The following is a 27940-nucleotide window of genomic DNA, read 5'->3' as shown; positions in this document are numbered from 1 at the left end:
AGCTCCCAGCAGCCTGGACCCAAGGGCTAGAGGAGGCTGTTCTTCCTCTCTTCCTCCTTCACATCACCCTGAAAAAAACCACTCGAGTGTCAGCACAGCCACGGTATCTGTTTGACAGCACTGGAGATAGAGCATTAATTCAGTGGAGGTATTATGTATCTCATTTCAATGTTTATGCTATAAACCTCCAGTCACTGCACGTGTCAGCTTAAACCCTTCTCACAACACCAGAGATCTCCCAGGCACCTTGGGGCTGTGTCCCATGGCTGAGGAGTCACCCGTGTGGTCAGGGCAGGCAATGAGAAGCAGAGAGCTGAGCTCCTGCCTGTGCCTCTGCCCTCACACACTTGGTGCTTCACAAAACACAGAGGAGCTGGAGGCTTCTGGTGCCAGGGAAATCCTGCTTCTCTGGCCCCCAGTGCCAGGCGGGCACAGGCAGGGCAGAGCTGAGCTCCGCAGCCTTGCTGCTGCTCTGCAGGGCTGCAACCAGGTTTCTTGATTTCTGCCATGAAAAAGGAACACGGTGAGAGGGCACCGGCAAAGCAGTTAACGAGATTTACAGAAAATAGAGTCCAATCAAACAAAATCTCTTAAGGATCTCTGGAGCGGTTTTCGATTTTGATAGGAGTGTATTGAGCTGCTTTAAGGCTCACAGAAAGCAGCTGGTTTTTAAAGATAACTTCATGAGATGAGATGCAATTTTAACCTGATCTACACTGCTGCTGCATTTCACCCACTGTAAGGAAGAAGAGAGGAAAGCTCTGCCCTGCTCATCCCTCCCTCAGCATTCAGACATAGCCCAGAGCAGCCAAATGATGGTGTGGGAAGACACAGGAGACGAGGCCTGCCGGGGATTCCCAGGGCGTGTGACAGATGTGACTCCAGCCCAGATCTCTGGGGGTTTGGCCACTCAGCCTGAATTTGGGGATTTCCTTTTTCCCTTTGCAGATGAGAGGGACAAAGTCACAAGGCTGAGCGCAGGCTGCAATTCTTGATGGGCTCTGGATTTCCTCTCCTTTACGAGCCTGTGGCATTTAAAAGCTGCCTAATCTCTATTTTGTTTTTTGCCTGTGGCCTGAGGGAAGGAGAGGGAAGGACAGGAAGAGTAATTGCAAAGCAGAAAGCCTTTTGTCTCAAGTATTGATGAGATCTGGAATGTTTTCCTCCCTCTCACCCTGCTATTTATCGCCAAGGCTCCCACGAATTGCCACAACAGCCTAAGAGCTACATTTGCACAAATTGTTCCTGCTACAGCCACGAGGAAGATCCTAAATTCTATTTTCCTACTTATTTTTAATGCAAACAATCATCCCCTGCAGCCGATGGATCTGAGAACCTGCTCACTGCTTTGGGTGACCCAGGGCTCCTGACAGTGCTCAGGAGTAATCCAGACTGATAAAGCAGAGTTTCCCTCTGTCAGACAAAGAGAGGGAGGAATGGAGGAAATGGGATTTCCAGGGATGATTTTCCAGAGAGGTCATTTTGGATTTGACACTCAGCTCAGCTCTGCATACTGACCTCTGGCTCTAAGTCCTGCTCTGAGTGGGTTTTGTTTCTTTTGGATTAAGTCCCTCACCTGGGTTATAGAAATCAAAACCTACTTATTTTCTTGTTAACAGAAACCAGGATGCAAAGAGGGAATAAAGAGAAAGCAAGTTAAGTTTAGGATATTTTGGTCAACTGATGCTTCATCTATTTCTCCATTAGTGCTCAAATTTAGGTCCCTCTGGCCTGAAGGACAGAGATTCCCCCTTAATCACATTACTGCAATATTAAAAATGCCTTTCAGCTTAACCAGCTCCCTCTAAATTGTCACATCGAGATGTGGTAAATGTCAGACATATCAGTTAATGAAAACTACGTTTTACTGCCTCAGGAGCTGGGGGTGCCAAAAGGGAATTGCAAATACTGCAAATCCAAAAGAGTCTCTTTTTCAAGATAACAGAGCAAAATCAGCCAGAACCATTCCTTGAGAAGGTCCATGGCTCTGAGAGTTATTTTTTATTATATCTTCTGCATTTATTCCAGTTGCAATCCAAGGAGGATATTTAAAGGACAAATATGGATGTTTAATATAGCTGCCATAAAGCAGAGGTACCACACACAGACCCTCCCTGTACCTCACCAGTGCACAAGCAGAAGCTGCCCCAGTGCCTGGGTGACAAAGCCCCTCCATCCCTGCCACCAACCACACTGAGAAATGGCTCCTGCAAACAGCTTGGCTGATGCCATTTTTCACCTGCATATTTTCTCTGGCTATGAAGTTATCATGGAGCCAAGGGACAACAGGAGGGGACTATCTTCCATCTTCTGAATCTATGCATGATAATAATGAGAAATTAACTTCTGCTTTCCCAAAGGAGCAACCTACTGATGCAGAAAGTGGCTGGGAAAAGCTGGAATCCTGGAGGAAGACATGAAAAGAGACAGCCTTTCAAGAAAATATTGCACCAAATCCTTATCCTCATTTCCTTAGGAATGCAAAGAAGACCAAGTCCTTGAACCTGTCTTCATCCAGGCCAGTGTGGGAACGGGGAGAAGTGCCAAGAGTGAGTGTGACAAGGTGCCTCAGCTAGTGCCCTGCCATGCAGCAGAGCAGGCAGAGCTCTGGGGCTAGCAAATACTGCAGGTGATCAACTCCAAGTAATGATCTATTTCCTTCTTCTCTGCACTGTTCTCACACTGCAGCAGTGATGGACGGGGACTGTCAGTCAGGACTGACATCATTCTCTCAGAAACATCTCATCTCTTATTTCTTGTTTCTGCCCAAGAAAAATATCTGATGACTGAAGTTATTTCTCCCTTGAGGAATGCTGCTCTTGAAGTCTTCATTTACCTTGACATTTCCCCCCACTCTACCTGTGGCTTATCAGAAGATTAAAGCCCAAATGGAAAACTGAAAGAGGAATCTCAAGCAGTTGCAGCCCTTGACATCTCACTGCCCTTGGCCATGAAGATACCTGGACATTCACTGCTGGTTGAGGAGGTCACCCAGACTCATTAAGGATGGAGGCACCCAAAGCCAAGGCAGAGCCACAACCCTGTCTCAAGGGCATCACCCACCAGCCCAGGGATGCACCTGGAGGATGCTGTAATAGGTAGATCACTTCCATACTGGCAGAAAGCTTTAAAATTGTATTTACAGGGGCAAATATTTTCAAGACTGTGGGGACTTTGTCCATCACAGCTGTTACACTGGCAGATCTCACAAAATTTGTTTGACAAACACTTTTTCCCCCCTCCTAAATAAATGCTTGGCTTTGACCCTTAGGCAATGATTCATGCTTGCCCTTGGGTTTCTTTTTGAAACCCCAGCATGTGCCCAGCCTGCACCAGAGGGACCAAAAACCAAAGAAAAGCCCCTCAAAAACTTGCAGACATTCAGACTTCACCATAACTGCTGGAAAGCCATGGCATCTCATGGGGAGAGGCTGCTGCCATTCCAACCTCCACTCTCTCAATTCAAGTTGGGATTATTGGCACAGCAACTGAAGGAATCATGGATTATATGTTTGAAATTTGTCTGATCTTTGAACTCTACAGGGATGAAATAAAGACTTCAGATAAGTCTTTTTATCCATGTAGTAGGAGGTAAAAATCACAAGGAAATGTAAATAGGCTGCAAGTTTTTTTAATCTAGAATTAAATGTCATTTCCATTTAAGACGTAAGTGAACTTCCTTCATATCTACAATATTTAAGAAGTTGAAGTCGAAAGTCACAGACTTAGCAATTTTATCCAGAGTTGTGGTTAACGCAATGGCTAATCCCATCAAGGGGGCATTAATTGGTGTCTAGATGCTCCTTCTCATAGCAGCAGTAGGCCATAAAACTTAATCCTTACCTCCTCTTTCCAGCATGTAGCCTGTGTTCATCAATAAAAGTAATGTGATTCATTAAGTATGGGAGTAATTACCTGCGGCTCCAACAAACAGGACTGAACAAGCCATGCCAGTGCCAAGTTGGCTTTTGTGCCGTCGCACACAACTGCCAGGGGCTGCCAAGGAAAGCCCTTCTGCAAGATCAGGATAAATGCTGATGGCTGCAACACGAGCTGCAGACTGCTGGGCATTTCCTTGGCGTGGGCTGGGATACCCACCAACAAGTCCTACCCCAAAAGCAGCTCCTTGGGGTTATTGAAGGAGTGATCAGGATGTTGGTGCCACACAACCACATCGTGAAGATATTCTGCTTGGTACAGAAGTGAATGCCTAGAACATCTGGGGCTCTGCTGACGGAGGCAGGACCCAATTGTCCTCCCAGCAGTGGTGTGCTGTAGCACAATGCAGGCAGGTGGCAAGCACAGCAGCTTCAGCTGAGAGTGACAGAGAGGCAAAGCCTTGCCTGTGCCCCCGTGGGTGTCCCTGTCAGGCTGCAGAGGCCAAGAGCAACGGGGCAGCTGCAGAATAACCTGGGAATAACAGCAACACCAACCAGCACCACTCCTTCTGTGCTGAGAGCTGTACTCACTAATGTGTCACAAATTAATGTCTTTGCTCTGTGTCCTTGCTCTTGACACAACTACAAAGCAGGTGACAGTGCTACCAGCACTAGTAAGAGTGAGATAACTAACACCAGGATCTGACTTCTCAGTAGTTACTTACTCTGCTGCCATTTAAGTGTATTGCAGCGAGCCCCTAAGTGTGAACTACACAGAAGACTCACACAGCACCTCTGCCTATCATGGCTACTCAGTCTGATGAATTCCACCATTATAATTTTCCTTTCAGAGCCAATTAGAAAAAAACAAAAACCACAGGTTAAAAACAAAGTAGATATGTTATTTACCCAACCAGGTAGGTGAGTTCTGCTCTCCCACTGACGTAGCAGGTCAGAACTCAGTTCAGCACCTTGTCTGGACCTCCCTAGGCAGGAAGATACTTCCAGAAACAGTGCTGTCCCAAAGCTGTATATTTAGTTCAAGCAGTTAACAACAGTTTTCCTCACATTTTACTCAGCAACATGATAATTCAAATGTTGATCACTCCGAACTCTGTAACAGACTTGAAAAAGAAATTAGAAACAATCTTTATGAACTCCTCAGCACACCGAGCAATTGAAGCCTCCTCATAACGATGTAGGACCAAAGACAGAATATTAAAATTGTCATTAAGTGGAATGCACATGAAATGTTAAAAAGTCTTTCTGCAAATTATTTCTTGATATAATGTCATGCTGTAGAACTAAATCTTAGTACAAGGTATGAAAAAAGCCAGTTAAATCAACTTTGTTCATTTAAATATAATTTTAAAGGAACTGGCATTCATCTCTTTATTGCTCAAGGATTTTTATCAATTTCTTTAGCCCTCATTTATTTCTCTTCATCCTCCCATGGGGCTACCATTTGATTTATTGGGAATTAATTCTTATAATTCATGAATGCTTTAAACTATTTTCAGATTAATCACCACCATCTCCACTGGTGCACCAAGGAGAGCCCCATTCCCTCTCTGTGCTCGCACAGACCAAAGGGCTCCAGCCCCCAGGTGCTAGCAGCCATTCTGCCTTATCAATTGCTCTCTCCATGGACACAGATTGTTACAGTGACGACCAAGAGCTCCAATTAACTTTTAAAAGACTTATTTGGAGACGGCCTCCTCCTGCGGGTGCTACTTCAGTTCTAAATCTGGTCACTTCCCAGTGCAGCAGCAACACGTGTGTGCAAATACTACTGCATTCTTATGTGGAAGGAAGAAAATGGAAGAAAAGTTCTATTTATTTAGTTAACTTACTTCCTGTTCCATTTCCCCACTTGTAACAACAACAGCTCCAGACTAACAAGGTTTCCACAACTGTGTTGAAGTGGGGCTGTACCTTGTTTGTGTCCAAAACACCACATATCAGGGAAATTTGCCAGGATGCACATGAACCATGTCCTTGGGCTCTGGCAGGTGTCACCTCCCCAGCACTGAGGCTGGTAGGAGCCACATGGGTTTTTTTAGTAATTGGGAAAAATCTCGCTGGGGATGGGAGGAGAGCAGAGGCACGAGGAAGAAAAAGGGTTCTCCCTCTGCTAGCAGCACACAGGTTGACTCATGACTTGAGACACTATAAAAACCCAAATATTTGAAAGCTGAATAATAATAAATTCATTATAACTTTTAATTGAGAATCACTCCAAATCATAAATGCAGTTCAACAGCTGATGAAACTTCTAACACTGCAAGCAGCAAAACAGCAAAGACTGGGAGGAACTGGTGATGTTGGTATGGGAGGGAGCAACTCCCCAGCTGTGGTCCAGTAACACATCTGTCCCCCGTCAGCACAGCCAGGCCTGATAGAAGATGGGCAGAGCACTACAAAAAAGGGCTGGAGAGGGAACACAGTGCTGCTCAACAGCCACCAGCTCACTCTGTCCAGGCAAAAGCATTATTTGCAATATTGCAATTCAATTTAAAATGTTGATTTGCCTTGGACTCCATCGATTGCTGGGACTCCATTGATTCCTGATTAAGAGTAACTATGCACATAAATCTGGATTAACCTAGAAACCAGAGACACTCAAACTGTCCCAGAAGCTGGGATGATTGGGATGCCCCTCCTAAGCCCACAGCCAGGACTATCAGCTCTCTGTAGGGCTCAATCTTAGGACTGAGCCAGCTGTTGAAGTCAGTTTTAAGATGGGGTAACACAAGCAACCCCAGCCCTGTCCAGGCAAAGTGAGTGCTCCCAGAGAAGGAGGGCAGAGCTCACTGTGCATCCTCCAAATGTGTTCAAGCCTGACCAAGCCTGAGCTCTCTTCAACAGGCACCAACAAGGCTGCCCCGCAGCAGCCTGTTCTCAGCCCTTCCTCTGTTTCAAATGAACCTCACAAATATAATCTGTTTATTTATATCAATTTAGTCCCATCAATTAATGATGACAAGGCAATTAACTAGAATGCCAGACAGTAAAAAATAACCACATAATGCCTTCTTTAGAGGAAATCTATTATGTAATTCCAATCGGTCTTCATTAACACAAAGTATTCCAGTAAAAGGTAGTAATCTAGTTATAGTCTGTGAAATATGAAGATCTGCAAAGTAATTTTTCAGAATTAAGGGTATTTTTTAGTCAATAAGAAGAAAACCTGTTTGCATTTTTTCTGCAAAAAACTTTTTTTGCAAAAAACTTCACAACTCCGTAACATAAGGTGTTGGTGCTGAGCAGGCTGTGCAATATCACCAAAGAGTCAATAAATTCCATTCATCCTCTCCCTTCTCCACAGTGTTTGGGGCCTGGATCAAGCTGAGAGCATGGCTTGCACCCATTTTTTCCATCCCCCATCCAATACTCACTGCACAGGTGCTGGCACCAGAGAAAGGAGTCTCAAACCACCAATTGTGGTGGTTTTCAAACACCCTGACAAGCAGGTATTGTACTAATTAGTGTTCAAATCAGGGTTCAAAGCTCTGTTTAGATGATGATGCAACACCCCACTCATCCTAGCCATGAGCTCTCCTTCACACACTGGCTCCAACAACTGCCATGAGTGACAGAAGAATGGCACAGCACGACCTGACCTGGCTCATTCCTACCTGATGGACTGAGCAAGTAACTTGTGCACAGAAGAAAGACAACATACGTGCTTCAGTATCTCATGTGAGGAACTTCAGAATTACCAGTGTTTTAATGGTACTAACCTGATTTATCAATTGTATATATTAAAGATTCAATTTTTAGGGAAAATGAGATGAAAAACATGAGTCCACAAAACAATCAGCTTCACATGGAAATACACATTTTCTAATTTTAAGCCTTATTCCCCTTCAAACTTATTAATAAACTAGTTGATAAGAGAGAATTAACCCCAAATATAGAAAATCCTGCAAACAAAGAACACAGACAAATATAAAAGTAGTCAACCACTTCTCCAAAACATTCCCAAGCTGTTAAGTACTCTCGACTTAAAATTTCTAATGAAGCAGCTTAAAAATCCCAAATTCCTCCAGGAATGTGTTTACAATACAAACTCAATTATTGTCTTATTCTGATGCTTATCTTTTTTTACACCCTCTCAGCTCATCCTACTTTGGAATTTAATTACATTCCACTATTTTTAGTTCAGATGAAATTACACATTTTCAGATTAATTTAGCCTAAACCAAGTTTTGTTAACAGCCAGTTCTTTTTCTATCATGCCCTAATTTGTGACCCTACAAGTCAGCATGAATTACCCTTTTAAACCTTGTGCCACCCCACCATAAAGCCATGCTCACTGTCCCCAAACCCAGCACAGCACCCAGCATCGCTGGGTCAAAGTTTGCCCAATTTCCCTTGATCAAAACCCTCCTTTTTCTCTTACCTCTGTTATTTTCCGAGCTCGGTTGACAGAGAACAGTTAAGGGGTGACTGTTCCCTACACACTGGTGCAGGGAAGGCACGGCCTTTTCTGAGTAGTTACAATCCAAGGATGTTCTCACAAGGACGTTTCAGCTCAGCTGTCACAGGACAAGCACAAGATGGGACCCGAAGCAGGCCCAGCACTCGGCTTCCCCCAGACCAAATACCAGGACAAGAAGCATTCCCTGATGCTTCCCACGGTAGGGGAATCCTGGCCTCTCCCCTGTGGGACTCAGATTCAGTCAAAGGAAGAACTGAGAGTTTCTAGCCAGGCAGAGGCCTGGGAAAGTGCTGGGAAAGAATGTAAATAATTATTTATCTCTCTTGTTTTTCACATTGTTTATAGTTAAGTTCTATCACTGTGCATCAAGCACTCTGCACCAATGGTGTGGGTTGTTTTCACTTCAGAACAAATGGATTTGGTCCTTGCGAAGCTCTGTATAAAAGAGTGGTGCATTTTGAATAAACAGGAGTTTACTCTCAACAGCCTTCTGAATCAGAGTCTTCTTCATTCCCGTCCTGCCTTGACAGCAACACTCCCCAGCTGCCTGAATCCAAGCACGGCCTCCACAGCTTTCCTCTCACCTCCCTCCCACCAGTTGTGATCTTATGCAACTGTCAAATCCTTGGCATGTTTGAAACCTACTTGTTCAGGCGCCAAGTGGAGACTCATCTAATCCCTGCAACCAGTCACATGCTGCAACTGTGCTAATGCCATGCAAGACTTTCACTTTCCAGAACTTCACCAGATTTTTAATACCGGCAAGAAACTAGGATTAAATGTTAGCTCTGTTAGCATTCAGGAACACACATAATCACAGGATATGATTCTATGCAGGTGCTTTTATTGAGAGCTCTGGGAATCAAGGGTGCAGACCCAAATCTGACTGCGACACGGCTTTCGAGCTGAACGTATTTTATATTCTATCATTATATAACTTACATATTAATTATTAAACTTATATTGTTCTATTATATACATTGACATGAGTTTCTCGTGATCTTTCTTAGGCCCCTGACCACAATTTCTCATGATTATTCTTATGATTAAACAGTAATTATATTTAATTACTAAACAAGCATCACATCTATAAGGTATATCATTTATCATGCACTAGCTACACAGGTGCAGTTTTAGCAAGGTACAAGGCCTTCATGTACCCAGGGTATTTATTTTTACAGGGCCTACTAAGCTTAATTTCCCTTTTAACCCTAAATACCCATGACTTTAAAACCCTTTTACTATTAGCTCCCCTATGAAGTACATAATCTGAAGAAAAAAACCCCAAACCCTAATCATTTGATCCTTTTCATACATTACTAGAGTGCCCTCATATCCTTCCTAATGGCAGAATCCCCTCTCTAACTACTGCCCACTCTGCACATCAAAATTACAACAGTGGAATTGTGTCCACACATCATCTGCTTTGGTTGATTTCCCACCTGCACATGCATCTGGCTGTGACCAAATACTGTCCCACCCAATATCAGGAATTTTGGTAAAGGCAGGTGTGCAGACTAAAGGAAGTTGTAATAAATACAAAAGTCCCTCCACATCTGGGATCTGTGCAGGATTAGAAGTGACTTTTTTATAAATTTCAGAAGTTAAGGAGTTGAGAGCAAGGACTGAAGAGGAAAAGAAACCAGAGAAGAGCAGCAGTTAGAAAAGCCTGGGAGTAAAACCAGCAGGAGAAGAGGAGGCAGAACAAGCACACAAAGCTGAGATTATACAATTCTACAAATCTTTCACATCCTAAATTTGAAGCAGAGCACAAAATACTGCCCTGCTCTTGGCTAGCACTGTTCTCAAAGGCCACAGTTTATCAAAAAAAGTTTGCTGCAAAAAAAGTTTGGTTGGGTCTGGGATTACAAATGCCATTGAGCAGGGAGATAGGTCCCCACACCACGTCACCACCAGTGCTACCATCCCTGGCCTGAGGCATCTGCCTGAATACTGCAAAGTGGAACTGAGAAGGTGAACAGTGGAAGAGCCATGTTCCACCTTGGCACTGGGAGTTGGGACTGGGCACTACTCGGTGAACCCAATGTCACCTTACATATGGAATATTTTCTTGGCAACTGGTCCAACAGTGTCATCGCTTCTTAGTTGTTGACACATCCTGTTACACAGCAAAGATTGGTACCAGAGTTTTAATTTAATTACTGTAAATAAACCAAGCAACTTGGCTGAATGGCTTCATGAGTTACCAGCCCAGTTGAAGGCCAGGACCTATAATCCTCCTGCAGCGCTGCTCCACGTGACATCCCAGGTAACAACTGCTACAGCAGTCACTGCTTCCAAAGATCCAGACAAAGCCTTCAGAACAATTTGGGTTACAGCCCCAACTCTGCACCAGCCCACTTTGGCTCCTGGCTGTACTGTGCTTCCAGGAGCAGCCCCATTGGTGCCCTGCAGCACTGCTGCTTCCAAAGTCCTTGCAATTGTGTGCAGGTCATGATTCCAGCCCACGCTGCTGTGGATGAGCTTTGTGAGGCTGCAGAGAGAACTGATGGCACCCCAGAGAAACAGGTCAAACAGGGACTCTTGGACATGCTGCTAGAAGAGGTTTAGTCTCTCTTAAGAAAATGCAGAAAGGTTCCACAATTATCACTTTGTTTCCTTTGCTTGTAACCGTGTAAATCAACCCTTAATACCCTGTTTACTCACTGCAGCAGCATAAGAGCAGGGGGAAACACAGGAGCCATTTAGCCAGAGAGAATTAAATAAAATAGTGGGAACATCCCACAAATACCAAAGTCAATTAATTCATTTGTTACAGGGCAAGAGTCCTGCATAATTTGTCCTCTGAGTAGTTTATTTTACCTAATTGCTTATCCAGCAAGAAGATCTTCCCTGCATGACCCATTTGCTGTGCAAGAGGCTCGACTGATGAGAAATAAATGGTCACCTTCCAGAGGGCATGGAGTGGCAGCAGGCTCCATATGCTGCTCTGGTCCTCAGACCCACATCCAAGGAGAGGAATGCACCCAACACCTCATAAGCAGGGTGAGCACTGGTGTCCAGGTTCTCCTGAGAAAACCAGGAGACCACATTTCCCCTTTCCAGGACAAGCAGGAGAAGGGAAGGCTTGCAGCACACCCCACTAAGGCCTTACTTACAGCCAGCTGCACTGCTGCAACTCACAGCAATGTGTTCACCCATCACTCTCCTTTTACAAAAGCACTTAAGGCAACACAACAATTCCAGTTGTGAGGGTGGAGCTCTTTGTCAGCCACATCACCCTCTCAGCTTCTCTACTAGTCAGAGCAGAGGCAGAACCAAATGGCTTAATGCCTCACTTGTCATCTCTTGTCTGTAAACATTGCTGAGGAACAGGCGTCAGAAACACAGCCACCTTCAGCTGGACAAAAGATGAAACCAGGACAGATGTTATCGGTCTCATCAACATTTGGTAAATTGAACAGTGAAATGGAATAGCCTTATTTATCTTAATTTCGTTCATCCTTGACATTTACAAAATAAATACAGGAATAATACTATGGGCACAATTCACTCTCACTGATGGCAGCAGGAATCACACGTGCTCTGACAAAGGACAGGGAGTGACATGGCTACTGTCTGCTGGAAGCAGAGGGGAGGGTGCCAGAGGATCCCCAAAGGATCCACCAGTACCCCTCAGCTCAAAACTTCCCTGCAGCACCAAATACATCCTCGCAGACCATGCTGACAGGAGAAAGGACTGCAAGATGATGCTTGGAGATTGGCTGGGCAGCAGGTTTCGAGTCACCACCAAAGAGGCAACAGGATTTCTGTCAGGAAAGCTTCCAGTTTTCACATTCTACCAGGAGGCTTCTGATGGGCTTTTACTGATGCTTCATCTCCCTCAGAATCAATAGCAAACAATAATCCCACGACTAGGTATAAATCATGTTGCACAACTCAGCAAATCATCACGTGGGATGCCTCCGGACAAGGCCACTTCTTTATTTCGAGAAACAGTACCATTAATGGTTTCTGCCTGCCAAGCAACCAGATTCCCACTTCACAGCACTGGAAATCTCTCCATTTTGCACTGAGTTCAGCCACTGTCTCCACTTATTGTGGAGCAAATATGGGCAAAACTCATCTCAGCTCGTGGGTAGGTGGTGGGTGTTGGTGCTGGGGACGAGCCAGGGAGGCAGAGGGGCTGTGAAGGGACAGATGCCCACCTGCCCTGACACCAGTCCTGAGACATGCCCACCTGCCCAGGGCTACAGAGTGGCTCCTAAAACCCCTTTTACCACTTGTCATCCTGGTGATGCCACTTCAGGTGCATCAGCCCCAGGCAGCAGAACTGCACTGTCTGTTTACAGGAAACAAAGCTGCTGCAGCACGAGTCAGAAACTCAGCACTCCCACAAACAGCAGCTCTGGAAAACCCCAGCAGCACCTTCCCTCATGTCACTTTACATCCTGTCAGTAACTTACAGGAAACAAAAGGGCCCATCAGAGTTATCCAAGGGTGTGAGACTTTAGGTACATCTGTAATTAAAACACAGACACCAAAGCTGAAAAGCAGTGCCATAAAGCAGATCATTTTACAGCTGGCTGGGCTCCCTCTGATGTACTTGAGAACCATTTTTAAGTGACATAAAGTTTAACATACCGGTACATCTGCCTACCCACCAGATTCTACACGGAATTTAAAATTTAATTATATTAAAGTATTGTTACAGTGCGCATAGCAAGAATGCCAACCAAGTGTAACTTGAGGAGAATCTTTGCCAGATTGTTGTGAATCTGTGTTTTCAGGACTAGGAAGAAAAAGAAGAAAATCAAACCTGAACACCTGTATCAGTGCTCTCAGCTTCATTATTGCTCACCCACCAACTGCTCCACATTTGGGCTGAGCAGCGTCACACACTTGTCCAGTGTTTCACTACAATGTCAATGCACACCTACAGCACCTCAGCCTGCCAAGCAATTACTCCTCACACCACAGCAAAAGCAAAGCCTGCTCACTGCCTACACACGCTTATTCAGCACCAAAAGGAAAACCTCAATGTCTGCAGGCAGCTCCTCATCTTTCAACAACCACAACACAAACCAATCTGTCCTCTCCAGGCTGAGCAGCAGATCCTCTGGGATGCTTCCAGCTGCTCTGCATACACAGGCACAAACATCCTCCCCCCAGTTCCATGTTACCAGCACATGCTGGCTAACATTCCAATGGACAACTTATGAAACACTGTGCTTGTCATATAAGACACTGTCCCCATCATGAAATCAAAGCATCAATCCCCTGGCACAGGGCATCCTCTGCTCTGGGCTCGGGTGCCCAATCCCTGCCAGCCCAAGAGGGTCACAGTGCCTTGTTTCAGCACCCCACTCCAACCTCAGGGCCAGGCTTCCTGGATGGAAAAATCCTTGTCAATAAATAAAGAACCCAAATAAATAGTTTATTTTTTCATCAGGTGCTGTTTGCAGCCATTAAGATGCAATAGGCAGTTCCTGGATGGTGTTTTTGACACAGAGAATGTATTGGAAGAAACAAGAGAATATCATTAAGGGTCAATTAGGAGCAACTTAAAGGTTATTTTTGCATATCTTACCTCCTGGACAAAAGAATGTTCTCCAGTGCCCTATGAGAATATAAATTAAGTTGCAAAAATCTTTAAAATGCAACAAAGACTCATTTTGTTGCCATTTTGAACATCCTGAAGAACAAACAGCAGGTCTTCTGCCACTCTGCAGCCTGCACATATGACACAGAATGGCAGGTCCAAGGTGGTTCCAAAACAGCCATCAAGCCCTGTCCTTCATGGCACACTTTGATAGGAAGCACAGAATGCTGGACAATATTCTGCCAGGTCTGGGTGTGACCATCAGAAGCCCAGCCCAACAGCTCTTCCAGCTTCTCAATTCCACCCAGGACAAGGGCAGCTCCTCACTGATCTGCCTTGCAGTCTGGGAACCCCAGTCACAGGCCCAGTACAGGGGGCTCACGCACTGAGCAGCCTCCTCAGCCCTAAGCATCCTCCTACATGGGATCAGGAACAGTCAGAGCCTGCCAAATACTGAATGTCAGTGCTGTCCAAAGCCACGTTATCTTCCCTGGCCATACCCATTGACAGAAAGACCTACCAAACCTTGCTGCAGGCAGATGGGTTTGCTGAATGACTTCACTGCTTTGTTATCAAATAATTGCTTTTTGTGTCTATTCCATGTTTTCCAGAGGTCTCTTCTCCTCCAAGGGGCAATACTGCAGGATTCTTATGAGTCCACATAAAGAGAGCATCCCAATACTGTGTGTCTGCAAAGCCAGGCAGTGGGGGCAGGTGTTCATGGACCAGCTGTGGAGCCACCATCACTGACACATCTCCCTCTGACACGTGGGAAAGCCCAAGCCTGGTGACCATGCACAGAGGCAGCAGAGCCATTGGTGGGCTGGAAGAGCCAACCTTCAGCCTCTGTGCCCGGTGAATACACAACAGAAACACAGACCTCTTGCCTTGGTTGTCCGAGTTGGCCAGTGACATCTTCTGCTGTGACACAGCTCTTCTGAGCTGCCAGCAGAACACAGAGAAAAAAACCAGCTCTCCCAGAGGAGCAGCACACACCAGGCTGGATTTGCCATGGGAAGAATTCAGAAGGAATACTTGAAGACCACAGCCTGAGTCAGACCAGGCATCTGGATGGCTCCCAGCAACTCTGCCCTTAGGTCACTTTACAATCAACACGGTGAGCTGTTAAAAGAATTCATTATTGGTGTCTCAACACCCCTGGACCACAGCAGCTAAAAATCTATAGGAACGAAGGACTCTTAAAACCATCTGTGCACTGTTTATTCTCCTCAGGGACAATAATGAGAAGAAAATACTGAAAGCAGTGAGAAGAAAGTGTTGAGAGTCATGAAATCTATAAAGTGTAAAGAGAGATGTGCCACATTTAGCAAGGATTATGTCAAGCAGCATCCTGAGCCAGGAGTGCTGACAGCACACACACACTGCCTTCGACAGAGGAAAATAGGTCGTACGCGACCCCAGACAAGCCAGCAGAGCTCCCAGCAGCACGAGCAGAAAACCCAAATTTCAGCACTGCCCACAGGCAAGGTTAATGGTCCTGGATCCTATGGAGAGTACGAGCCATATGAGAGAGCAGGACCTTTAAAACGTGCCTTGAAAGTCTAAGCAAGGTCTCGAGAGGACTTTTATTTGCAACAAGCACAAGGGGAGAGGACAGAACTTTTGCCACCAATCACTGCTCTGGACAGTTGCTTTTCCACAACCTCCAGCTCCCATGAGTTGCTCCACGGGGAGCCTCTGTCTCATTTCCCAGCAGCCAGGACATCCTGGCAGCAGCATCCACCCATGCAGAGGGACAGCTCTCACATAGAGCACACTGGAAAGGTGTGCTCACAAGGTAATGGCCTAACACAGTGAATTAATTCCAAAGCACAATTGTTTTCAATCTTCATTTAAACCCAACCTTACCTAATCTCACTTTAATGACATAGGAAATGGAAATTCCCTTAATAATGTAAGTTATGAATATTTATTACCCTATTTTTTACCTTAAAACTGAGTAATTCAATTAATTTTACTATTAATTATTTAATACAGAATTAATATATCGCAAAATCCTAACTTTTCTTTACAATGCTGCTGATATCCCAGTTACGGGATGTTCCTTACGCTGGACTGATGGACAGGTAAGGCACAAGGTGTGCTTCCTGGGCAATGGGCACCTGGACAGGAGGTGGGGAGACTCCAGGGACTGCACATATCCTGCTCTCACTGTGGAGTAGGGCTGGTCCCACCAGCAATCGCCCTGTGTCCTTTCCAAGACATGAAGCAGGAAGGGGTAGAAACACATCTGAACTGCATTCCCAGATAGAAAACTGACCTTGCAGCTTCTGGGCACAGCCAAGGCTTTTCCATTGCCTGGGGCCTACATGTGAAATAGTGAAGTCACCTCAGATTGCTCAATAATATTTTTAAAATACTGTACAAATACTAACAGCAGAAGGCACCTGGAAACAGAGAAGCAAAGTATCTTCCTCTGGCACAATGCTCCTGGACTCAGAAAATTGACTTTGTCATTGAAATTCCAAAGTAAATAACAATTAAGTTCTACTTGATATATAAATGTCAAGTAATTTCTTTTTTTGTCATCGTGATTTGCATTTAAACTTGGAAATGTCAGACACTTGGCCCTGCTGCATTAGCAGAACGCTTCCCCCGCCCCGCTGACGGAACACCCGCTGCGGATTACCCAGCACATCATCAAGTAACCAAACACCATTCCAAGGGAGCCTCAAGGTCGACGCTTGCGAGGTGTACTTGCTAATTTATGTTGATCAACTGGAGCGCTCAAAAGACTATTGTAATAATGCTCCAGTACATTTATATCTGTGTATTCAATCAATTGGAGTCGTTCAGCGAGAAGTTTCATAAAAAAGTAATTTTAGGGACTTTTTCCGAAGGTTTGTCACCGCTCCTTCAATGCCACCACAATGGCAAGAGGGCCTCCCCTCCATGCCCATGACTAAAGCAATACCCAACCGTGCTGTAAACATGGGAATGTCTCTTTGGGAAAGAGATGAAAACATTCAGAACTGCAAGCCTGGCTCTGAAGCAGCTCCAAACCAGCTCGTCCCTCATTGCCACACTCTGCCTTAGCTCAGTGACCTGTGAGGCACCACAGCCCAGCCTGGCCTGACCCTCTGCAGCAGCTCCTTCACCGGTGGCTGGGCTGGACAGCACCAAAACCCCTCACCAATATGAAACCTCTGCCCACAGCTCCCACAGGCAGCGTCCAGCCGTGCCCGGAGCCCCCATGGCATCCATCCAGCAGTGACTCCTCACAGCACACTATACATCATCGTATTAGGAAACTCTCTGTGTGTCAGTGGTGCAATTAATTTTTATTAATTTTCTGAGATGAAATGAGTAGCACCCACAGCAGCAAACAAAGAACAGGGAGTGTTCCAGTTCAGTGCCAAATCGATGTCATTAATTCTGTAATACTGATTGTAGCAACTCAGCATTTAACTCTTCCAATTAATTTTTATATAAAAAAAATTAGAAAACTAACCGAACAATTTCAGAAGGACCTTGAACTCATGTCACAACTTTCCTTCTCCTGGGACATTCTTTCTTCCAAGTGTAAACACACAAGAGGAAGGTAAGGAAATGTTCATCAGAAAATTATTTTCATGCATTGCCTTTAGCAAACCAAGCTCTAAAGATCAGAAGATGCTGCTACAAAAACATTTATAATCTCCTATCTTTAATGATACCATGTAGAGCCAGACTAGCTAATGTGTTTTCTGACCCCTTAAAAGGCTTCTCTGGCAAAGGCTTAGCCAGAAATTGTTTTGAATTAATTCTGAAACTGGGATTACCAAATCAGAAAAAACTACTGCTGATATTTAACTGAATTACCTCCTGCTCTGCAGCCAGGGAGAGCCTCACAGCTGCCACCATTCAGGAAAGATCCATTCAGGGCCCCTCCACCACTATGACAGCTCCAGGTCTTGGAGAACCACTGAGAAAGCAATTGCGTTTCCCACATCTCCTTCCCAGGTGCTACACACTTTAATATGACAAGCAAATGCATTACTTACCAATGTCACAAAAATATACAGTCTGGGGGGGAGAAAGCCCACAAAAGTAAAACAACACAGCTCTTTTATTCCCATATTTCATGGAAAGCAGGTCCTCTGTACATCCCACCTGCAGCTGCATTGCAAAGGTGCAGAGAAGGTCTCCACGTCCATCCTCTCTTCAGCTGGGTGCTGTGGAACACCTGGAATCAATCTGTGCTATTTGTTAGGGCGGCACTGCTCCCCGTGTCCCACTGTGACCTCTGTCCCTGCTCATGGCAGCAGGAGGTGATGCCAAACCTGGAGCACGCTGCTCCGGGCACCTGCGGCACCGGCCCCTGCAACGGATGATGCTGGGATGCAGGATGCTAGAATAGGCTTTTCTCTCACCTGGGTCCCAGCAGGCTCCTTCCAATGGCCCAGCCCTCTGCAATAGGAAATGGGTGGATTGGGAAAAAGAAAAACAGCAAAACCCCAGCAAGACCAGAAAGCAAGAGTCGTTCTCTGCGTTAGTGAGATGTATGGAGCCAGAACATAGCTGAAACAGCAGAAAACATCCACAGCCAAAACTCCATGTCTGGGTTCCCAGGGGAGCAAGAAGTTAAACATTTATGGCAGCACGAAGAAGACATGACATTTACTGAATAATAAACTGCAAACATGTCTGTTAATGCAGCTTTTTGGGACCTCCTCACCATCAAACACTTAACCCCAGCAAGGGAAACACCAGAACGCAAACAATCCCCGTGCCCGTCTATGAACAGGCGCACATGGTGGGGCTGGTGCTTTTTTATTTATTTAAAGTTAGAGGCAAGGAAACTCTGTCAAGATAAACAGCCCATAACCTTGCTCAGAGACTTCAGATCTGCTCATCTGAAAGGATACAATTAAATCCTGAGCAATCGGGTTAAAACTTTAACCTGCCAAGACTGTAGCTGTTTCATTTTTAATCAATCTGATTTCATTCAATAAAATGCTCATTAAGGCAATTAATGAGAGTTTGGTGTCACAAGCCATCAGGCATGACTGGGAGTTTCCACTTGGTGGTCAAGGCATTGATCAGTGAGTCAAGTCATCAGCGCGAGAGTCAATGTGCTGAGCAGGAGAACATTACCTGGTTTTGGGGGAGGTTGTTAGCCACTCCTCATGCTTTTCAAACGTTATTAAATAAGCTGCAATTTCCTGAAAGAGAAATGCAGAAAGAAAACAGAGTTACTTGCATGGCTGTGCTGGGAACTGGAAAGTTTTATAACAGAGACATGGAGCCGCCTACCCCGGGGCCAGGCTGCAGCTGAAATCGGGTTTTGACTGACAGAGCGCACTCAGTAAATGTTCACATCCACGCCACCAAGGCCAGGCTTAAACAGGACAATGAAGAGATGCAAATGAGGAAAGGCATTAACATTTTCCAGCACAGAGAATTTGCTGGTAACTGTGGTGACCACGGCATCGCCGAGAGCCCGGTATGACGTCAGGAAGCAAAGGGGAGGGTAGCGACAATACGGACACAGGGAGCTAAATAAAATATTTATAAATAGAACAGCATCACTGCAGAGAGAATTACTGAATTATTAATCGTTGCCATAAAAAGCCAGCGGGTGACATCAACATAAGTCATTGCTCCCACTTGCAGGAATGATACGGGCGATTACTTCCAGATCAGAACCGATTTGTTTGCAGGAAATTATCGGCACCAGCGACATAATTCACGACAGTGCCTCAAACAGGCCTGAGGAACACGGGAGAGAGGTTCATCCATTTCCTGGGTACAAACCCAGAGTGGTCAAAAGGTGACAAATGTCACCACACCAACAGTGTCCCGATATCCCATGGACTCCTGAGACTGTGCTGAAAATAAGCCCCCTACAATATAGCCAGAAAAATGTAGGGTTTTGATGGTTATCTTCCAAAAATTACCACCCAGCTCTCAGAGGGGCCTGCATAGCAAAATCTGAATGAGTGAGGTCAGCGAAACTGCCTTCAGTGTACAAATGCCTCAAATCAGACCCCCAAACCACATGCAGTATCATCTCCAGAGCCACTGCAGCAGAAGTGTCCCCAGGCTGTAACTCCCAACAGCACAACACACGCCTGTGCCAGGGTTTTCCACCAGGAGAGGTGTTTTTATTATTTTTTTTTTAGCTAGCTCTATATAAGGGCTGTCGCTTACAGTACCAAAGCTAAAAACCCCCACAATGCTCTCCAACCAGCTGGCCCAAGCATCTGCTAGAGCCACAAAATGCAATTATATTACTCCCAAACGAGACGTAAAAATATCTTGTTTCCAATACTCTTGGTTTTAAGACTCATACTTAATGTCCTCTGGGCATTGCGGCGGTGCCAGATCTCCGTGTTATGTACTTTATTAGAGCTGTGTGAATGTCATATTAATGACTCCTGACCAACATGTTTACACTGCAAATAAATTCTCCTGGAATCCATCGATGCACCCCTTGTTTCCCAAGCCAGTCTCTGCAGGTTTAAGGGATCCCCATACACACAGATGACAGAGCAGCGACATGAAGCTCCAAAAACTCCTCTTTTTAATTTATGTCTAGTGGCTAACAGCTGAATAAAATTCAGCATCAAAGAAAGCCTGTGCAGACCTCCACCACCGACACTGATAACTTTACCAACCCTCACAGTTTCACAGCAGCTGCACCTGAATCAGATGCAAGTGCTGAAGTCTAGATACTACATGGGCAAAAAGTCTGACCCCAGATTTTCCACAGGCTAAAACCATGTAACTAAAATTCTTCAGAAAATATGGAAAAAGATCTCTGGGGTTTTTTAAAGCCAGTGCAGTAATTCCACCAAAAGTACAGCAATCAGCAGAGCTCTATTCCCAACCCATCCCACATTATGTGTTCTCAGCTCACTATGCTACAAACCAGTGTCACCTCATGCTGTACAGTGAGATGAGCTCTGAAGAGACTGAGAAACACCTGGGAGTTCCCTGCCAAGACAGTTTAGGGGGTTCAGGTTAGTCTGAGATTTTGCCTATTTCTACTAAAATTCAACTGCTGTTAGGAGAATTAAGCCATTTTTAACTTTTGTGGCTGAACAAATACATTGCTATGGCGTAGACACCCAAAGTATTTCAGGTGAAGGAACTCAGCCTTACCCACGGCTCATTCACTCTACTCCTTCCTGCCAACCTGTGCCAGGCACATGTGAAAACCTAATCCCAAATCTTCACCAACAAGAGGCTCCCATGCAAGGCAGAACATGGGTTCCCACTCTGCTGGCCTGGCCCACTCACGTCTGGGCAGAGGAAAGGCCAAGTTGCCAGCCAGTGCTACAGATATAAATCAGGGAAGGAGGATGCACTTCTCTGCTGCAAAACCCCCTTAAACCCCACTCCTTATATGTTCTGCTTTCTGTAACTACAACTTCGTGTCAGCTGTGCAGAGGAAAGTGCTCAGCCCAGCACTGGTGGTTGATCAGAGGTCTGTACAAGATGCCTCTGCCCACTGGCTCCCTGTCTACATGGTGGGGCACAGCAGGGCTGGGGTTCAGCAGCTGCATGGGCCGATTACCCTGCTGTCACACCAACACCCTTTTTCCTTTTGAAAAAAAGAGGGAAGAAATAGATTTATCACCAGAAGACACAAAGTCATTAAATAATTAAAAACAAAACTATGGGCACAATAAAAGCTCTCTGATAAAACCCTGCATTTTAATGTGTGTTAATTCCCCTAATGATTCTTTCTGTGTCTCACAGGGTCAAATCAATGTCCTCACGAAAAAATCCAATTATATCCCATTCATCGTATCTTTGGAGCAAGGCTATTGTTTGCTTTTGTCTCCTATCAAACCCTTTTCCCATTGCTTCTTGCCCAAGACTACAAACAAAAGACAGCATGGCACCAGCAAGGTCAGACGAGACAGAGCTGGCTCTGAAACCCCGGCTGGTCCTGGCTCCTCTGTGATTGCAGAGCAAGCGACAAAAATCAAGGGACGCCTGCACGTGACACAAACGCTCAGTCTTGTCACCAGCAGGTCCCCCCGCAGCACCAGTCAGACCCCAAGGCCACCCAGGTTTATCTCCACGGGCAGCAGCCCATGTCCCACCCAGACCCACATCCCTTCTATCCCAGCTTTGAAATTACTGTCAGCATAAAGTGAGTGAGCATTGCTGAGAAAGGGCGAATCACTGAAAGCTGTGTGGATCCAGCCCCCTTTGGAGTGCGTCAGCCAGTCCCAGGGCAATGCTCAGCACGTGGCTTTCCCTCTCGGAGTGCCTGCAGGACTGAGCCCACCACTCACACTGGTGAGAACAGGCTTGATTGACCATCTCAGGGAATTACACCATAAAGCAATGAGATTATTTAACATTCAGATCACTTGAGTTGTGTTTTATCCTAAACGTGGTCAGATAATTCTGTGTTTAGTCTAGACTTGGTTACTCAGGGTGAAAGCATTTTATCTAGGTGCGCATTTATTTTAATTTTGCACTTGCCGGTTTGTTTAGATTATTAGTCCAAATGCACCAGGGAGCCACCAGCAGGGAAGCCCAGCAAGCTGCGTGACACAGGACACAAGCAGCTCCACCATCTCCAGACACCTGCCACCAAGGATGTTCCCACTGCTCCCTCAGCCTCATGCCAGTCTGGCACCACTCAGCCTGGCATTCCTGGCTCGGGCACAGTGGCAGAGCCACCACACGCTCCCCACCCAATGCTACGTGACTGCAGCTCTTCAGACACTTCAATATTTAATGTTAGCACATAACAGCCCAGAGCTGTGGCACATGGGCGACCTGATCTCACCCGCCACGTCGCGGCTGCCGCGGTGAGGACGAGCGGCAGCGCCGCAGCCAGTGGCGCAGGGACAGGGACAGCAGGCAGGAAGAAGATCCCTCAGTGCATTCAGTGCTGCTCAGCAGCTGCTGCAAAGCTGCTCATCTTCATGCACAGAAGCTGGAGAGAACATGGCCACAAAGCACAGGACACACCAACGGGCAGGGATCTGGCGGTGTCAGAGAGGCTCGTGACCCCTCGTGCCAACTCTGCCCCGAGCTGAAGGGTTTCCAGTGAACACACATATTTTTTTGGTAGAAAAAGAATAAGTCTAAAAAACTCTGAAATGGACAATTAATGGGTTCCCTAAAGCCATGGATTGAGTGTTGGTTCCTTCCTCCCACCTGGATGTCCTTCCAGGTCATCCTTCATCATCACAAGGTATTGGCAATTCCCACCTCACCTCTCAAAATAAAAAGAGAAACTGTAAAGGAGAAGGATTGCAGGATTCCCTAAGCCAGGCAGCTCTGGTCACCATCTGGTCTCAAAGCAACATGTAATTCATTAAAAAAAAAGCAGTCTGAATTTCAAGTTATTACTTTGTATGAATTATACACACCCGCATTAATAAGCCTGCATCTATGCATGTGTTAGGAGAAAGCAGAAGAGTTTCTACTCATCCCTAGATTTAGACCACAGAGCTAATAAAGCTGCAATCCCTTAAGCGAGAACATTTATTCTCTTAGGAATTCACCACATCCTCTCTGCTATAAAGACAAATTCCAGCCCATCACTTACTTATCGTCCTTCTGCTCTGAAATTAAAATAAAAATTCATGTTGACTATGGACCATCTTCTCAGCTGGGATTGAGCCAGTTTCATTTTCTACCCATCCCCACTCTATAAGCTATTAATATTCTGAATATCCCAACTACAAACTCCTGCAAACACCACACAGAGTGGGCTCAAACCACCTTGTTTAGCATCAATGGGAACAAAAATCAAAATCCCATTGCATTTGCCCAGTTGTTTGGCCTAAATCAGCAACACTGCCAAAGGAATATTGCTCACGTGCTGGGTGAAACAAGGAGCAGGAGAAAGGCAAGGCAAGCCCACGAGTGTCCAGCAGGGACAGGAGGGGCAGGTCACTGCAGGCTGACAACACGTGTCAGTGACAAAACACTCCTACACCAGAATGTTTCACTGCCATTTCAGGCAGCACTGGGTTTGGTCTTGAAGTATTACCTGTCTGCATCTTCTCAAAGCAGAAACAGTGAACAGCCTATGCTGAAGCTGAAAAGGGGATAAAGCTCAAATATTGCTGTTTTGCTGAAAACCTGTGTCAGCAGTACAAGCTGCGCCTGGGGGTCAGAGGTTGCCCAGCATTGCCCAGCAAGAGCACGTGTCAGGCCGGACTTGCACAGATTTGGTTTTTCAACTCATGCCATGAATTTCCTGCCAAATGCAGAGGTATTTATTCATACCTGTGAAAATACCATGGACTGGCTGAAGCCAGACCCTTGGTGTGTTGCCCTAGTGGATGAAACCCCCATCATTTTGGGGCCCAAAGTGTTGCCTTCCCTTGGTCTGCAGAGAGCAGGAGACAGAGACAGCCCATAGCTCACTGGCTGCTGCTGTGCCCCTTACCCAGGCAGCCTGGCTGAGCTCATCTCTGCAGGAAAAGGCCTGAGGGCAGCCCTGGGAGCACTGTCTGGTGCCACAGGACAGTAAAGGCACTGAGTGGGAAATGCCTGGGGTTTGGGAGATACTCGCCTTGGTTCCCTGCATGGCAGTGAGTGGTGGGATCGCACGAGGGGGAGATGTTTTCATTAATAATGGTGTCTCACCAACCATCTGCTAAAGGTCCACACTATTAATTTAACAGGGAAAAAATGGAATAGATTACAGTTTTCAATTAAAGTACATGATGTCTCCAAACTGCAATCTTAATTAGATATTATAGGGTGACATTTAGGAATCCTGAGCTGTGATGGCTGATCAAGTCATCTGACTGCGACGGTGCTCCACAGCACTGCTGGGGCCTCGTGCACCCAGCACCATCAGCAGAGCTGTCTGCCTTCGGATTCCAGTGCTGGAGCAGCTCTGACAAACTCCTGGGGTTTAAGGATCACAATCACAGTGGTGAAACCCATGGCAGCCTTGGCACAACAAAGAACCAGCTGCAAATCAGAGTGGACACAGTCCCAAAGCAAACTTATGGAAAGGGGCAGAAGAAAGGGAAAAAAGTAAACAAAGAGAAAAAAAATTAGAAAAGTAGCAAATGGACAACTCAAACACTATTTTCAGGGTTAAACCTAATATGAAAAAACTAGATTTGGACAAGAAATAATTCTCTCCAAAACACATGAAAAGGAGAAGGAAAAAAAAAAAACAATCAAGAGCACAAGCAGTGACTAACATGCACTGGAGCTGAACAAGATCTGCTCAGCTCCTTCACCTGCTAAACACATGGAGAAGAGCAAACTGAGGCACACACTGGGACTTTAGAAAAGCAAGAGCATAATGGGGCACAACTCCCCAGCCACGGCTGCCCTGAACCACTGGGAAGTGCTGTTAGTCACAAGTAAGAGCAAAGTCAGCCCTTGCATCAGCCCATGCCTAATAGGATTAGGATGGATTTTATCTTCCATTTAGGCCCCACACTGAGGGACAGTTAGTGAAACAGAGCAGCAACAAATAACGCCCAATCTTGAGTTACTGGAAAACACCCACAGGTCATTGTGATTTTTTTTTTAATGACCTTGGACTAAACCGTGTGATTTAAAGAACCATGAACACTGGCATCCTGCTGGCACTGCTGGTTCATTCACTTGTCCTCTGAAGCCTGAAAGAGTCAAATATGCAATGTGATTAAAAAAAAAATCACTAAGATCTCTGTGTTTACAATGCATTAATTACAGCATAACAGCAAAAACCTCAATTATTGTACACAATTCTAACAGTCACATGGCTTGAAAATGCCAAAGTGCATTCCCTTGCTCCAGAGTGAGCATCTACCCTCAGAGATGCTGCCCTGCTCTCAACTCCCACAGGAACCAGGAGGACCATGGAATGTTCTGCAGCTCTCCTCCACCAAGTGGCAAAGTCTAACTGCATCCTGGAGGATGGAGCAGATCCCCTGGGAACCTGCCCAAGCCATGGCTGGTCCCTCCTGCCCTGGGGGATGCACCAGTCCTGCTTCCAGCAGTGGGACCACTGTGCCCAAGGAGGTGAGAACACCAGGCCTGCTCCATTTGCCTTCTCTAGCATGGAGACAGCAGCAAGCCCTTCCAATGGAAGGATCATTAAAAGAGAAATATCCCCAGAAATTGCCCCTTTCTACATACTCCTCGCTCTCATATGCGCTGACATAATAATGTGCCACAGTCCTGCAGAACTGTCTTTTCAGCATATTTTTGCATTATGCCTAATTCTGTCAGAGTTTTTCAGTCCCACGTAACGACAGCTCAATGCCGAGTCAGATATAAATCTGGCTTAAGAGACTCTCACCAGGAATTCATTTAAAACTGTAAATGTTAAAAGATTCTGCTGCTGATTTATGGCATTTTCTTATTTCAAACAGAATTAAAATCCTTCTTAAAATATACATATTCAATCATGATAAAAGCTGCATTCAAATGATGCCGCTGGTCTGACTGAGAGCCACAAAAACCAGAAATCTGGGAATAGCAGGGGAATCCAGGAATAGCAGGGACTGGGACATTTTACTGGTTCAACCAATGCTCTGCTGTCATGCCACCACCTCAGTCTCACATCTTAATTAGTGCAAACAGGAGTCCTGGATGCTGGTGCTTTCATGCTCCATCTATCCCACTCCAGCCCAAGCACAAGAATCCCTTTTCCTGAAGATCCAGTTGAACAGAAAAGTTGCTGTACCTGAAGTCATTAGTTAAAGGGTTTATTCATTTTCCATTGTTTACACGGAAGGTTTTCCCTGCTCTGTCAATACCACACAAGTGTCCTGTATCATTGTGCAAACAACATTTAGTGTTAAAAAAAATTACCCATGCTACTCATTATCATCATTCCTGTAAGAATTGTTCATGTCTTGCATTTGTGAACAGAGAACATGGTAAAGCCTTGAGTCACACCACACAGCCCCATACCCAAGTGTGGCCAGGCTGACAAAAACTCAGGAAGTGTCTGGAATGAAGCTGTGCAGCACCAGTACAATTCACAAAGGGCTTTTAAGCATTAAAAATGCCAGAAGAATCACAGTCTATGAGAGGGTCATGGCTTCTGGCTGTCCTTCCTGGAGGCACATTGCCCAACTGTACAGGAGTCCCTAATCTCATGCTGCTCCACTGAAATAAAAAATCTAAATGGAAGGACCAGTATCAAATACAAGAGTAAAAAAGTAGAAATAGCCAGAAAAAGCATTATTTAGATATTTATATAATTAATTGTTTGATATTCAGAAGCCACAGAGCCATTAGCAGAAAGCCAGGGCTCTCTGCACTGTACTGCAGGAGATGCCTCTGACACCTCAGAGAGTGGTTCTGTCCCAGGCCCAGCTCAGGGGCTGACAGCCCAAGCCGGTTGTGCTGATGTCCCCAGCTCCTGCCTGGTGCTGCTGGGTTGTTTGGTTTTGGCAAAGTTTTTTGTTTTGGGGTTCTTCTCCCCAGATCTTCCCTGGTAAATTCAGAATCACAGACCACTCTGAGTTGGAAGAGACCCTGAAGGATGATAAGTCAAACTCATAACTGAATGACCCATATGGGGATTGAACTGTGACACTGGCATTATTCACCAAATAATCTCAGGGTCACTTTGATGGATTCTTCACAAGATCAGGAACAACATGTCCAGTTGCTGGAGGCAGCTCTCAAGTGGCAATCAGCTCCAGCAAACTCACAACACTCACAGCTGTCATCAAACCATCCTCCCTTCCATGGGGGCATGAAAAGGAAAACATTCATGCCCCATGTCAGGATCCAGCCATGGTGATTAACCAGGGCCTGTGGCCTGGGGGGCACAGCAGGTCTGCTCCCAGAATGGCTGGCAGTTGCCAGCTGGCTCCCCATCTGTGGAAACTGCCCCTCTGACCCAGAATTATTGTGTGTGTTGGCATTGCATGGAAACAACCATAAAACCAGAGCAGCATCAGGGAACTGTAAATTCCTTGTGAGTTATTTTCAGACCTCCAAAAGTTAAGTTAATCCTCACTAAGAGAACATATAAGAAAAAAAATGACAAGGCAAAAAATGACCAGAAGAAAAGATGTTTGTGTGAAAAGAGCCATTTCTCATTCTGAGCAGTGCTAGGACAGCAAACTGCCCAAAGTGCCAAGGATTCCCTGTATTTATCCT

At 45.6% G+C, this 27940-nt stretch overlaps 1 protein-coding gene across 5 annotated transcripts in view; it reads right to left on the bottom strand.

Annotated features, from left to right (window-relative positions):
- Positions 1 to 27940, bottom strand: part of CAMTA1 (calmodulin binding transcription activator 1) — a 225154-nt gene that overhangs the window by 156678 nt on the left and 40536 nt on the right. For all 5 annotated transcript variants that reach the window (XM_031506667.2, XM_021534234.3, XM_021534235.3 and 2 more), the window contains exon 3: positions 18983 to 19050. In XM_031506667.2, coding sequence (XP_031362527.1) covers positions 18983 to 19050 — 68 coding nt within the window. The remainder of the gene's footprint in view (positions 1 to 18982; positions 19051 to 27940) is intronic.

The sequence above is a fragment of the Lonchura striata genome, chromosome 24 (genome assembly GCF_046129695.1).
Source record: "Lonchura striata isolate bLonStr1 chromosome 24, bLonStr1.mat, whole genome shotgun sequence".
Lineage (NCBI taxonomy): Eukaryota > Metazoa > Chordata > Aves > Passeriformes > Estrildidae > Lonchura > Lonchura striata.
The sequence above is the reverse complement of the archived record's forward strand: the minus strand, read 5'-3'. Positions and strand labels throughout refer to the sequence as shown.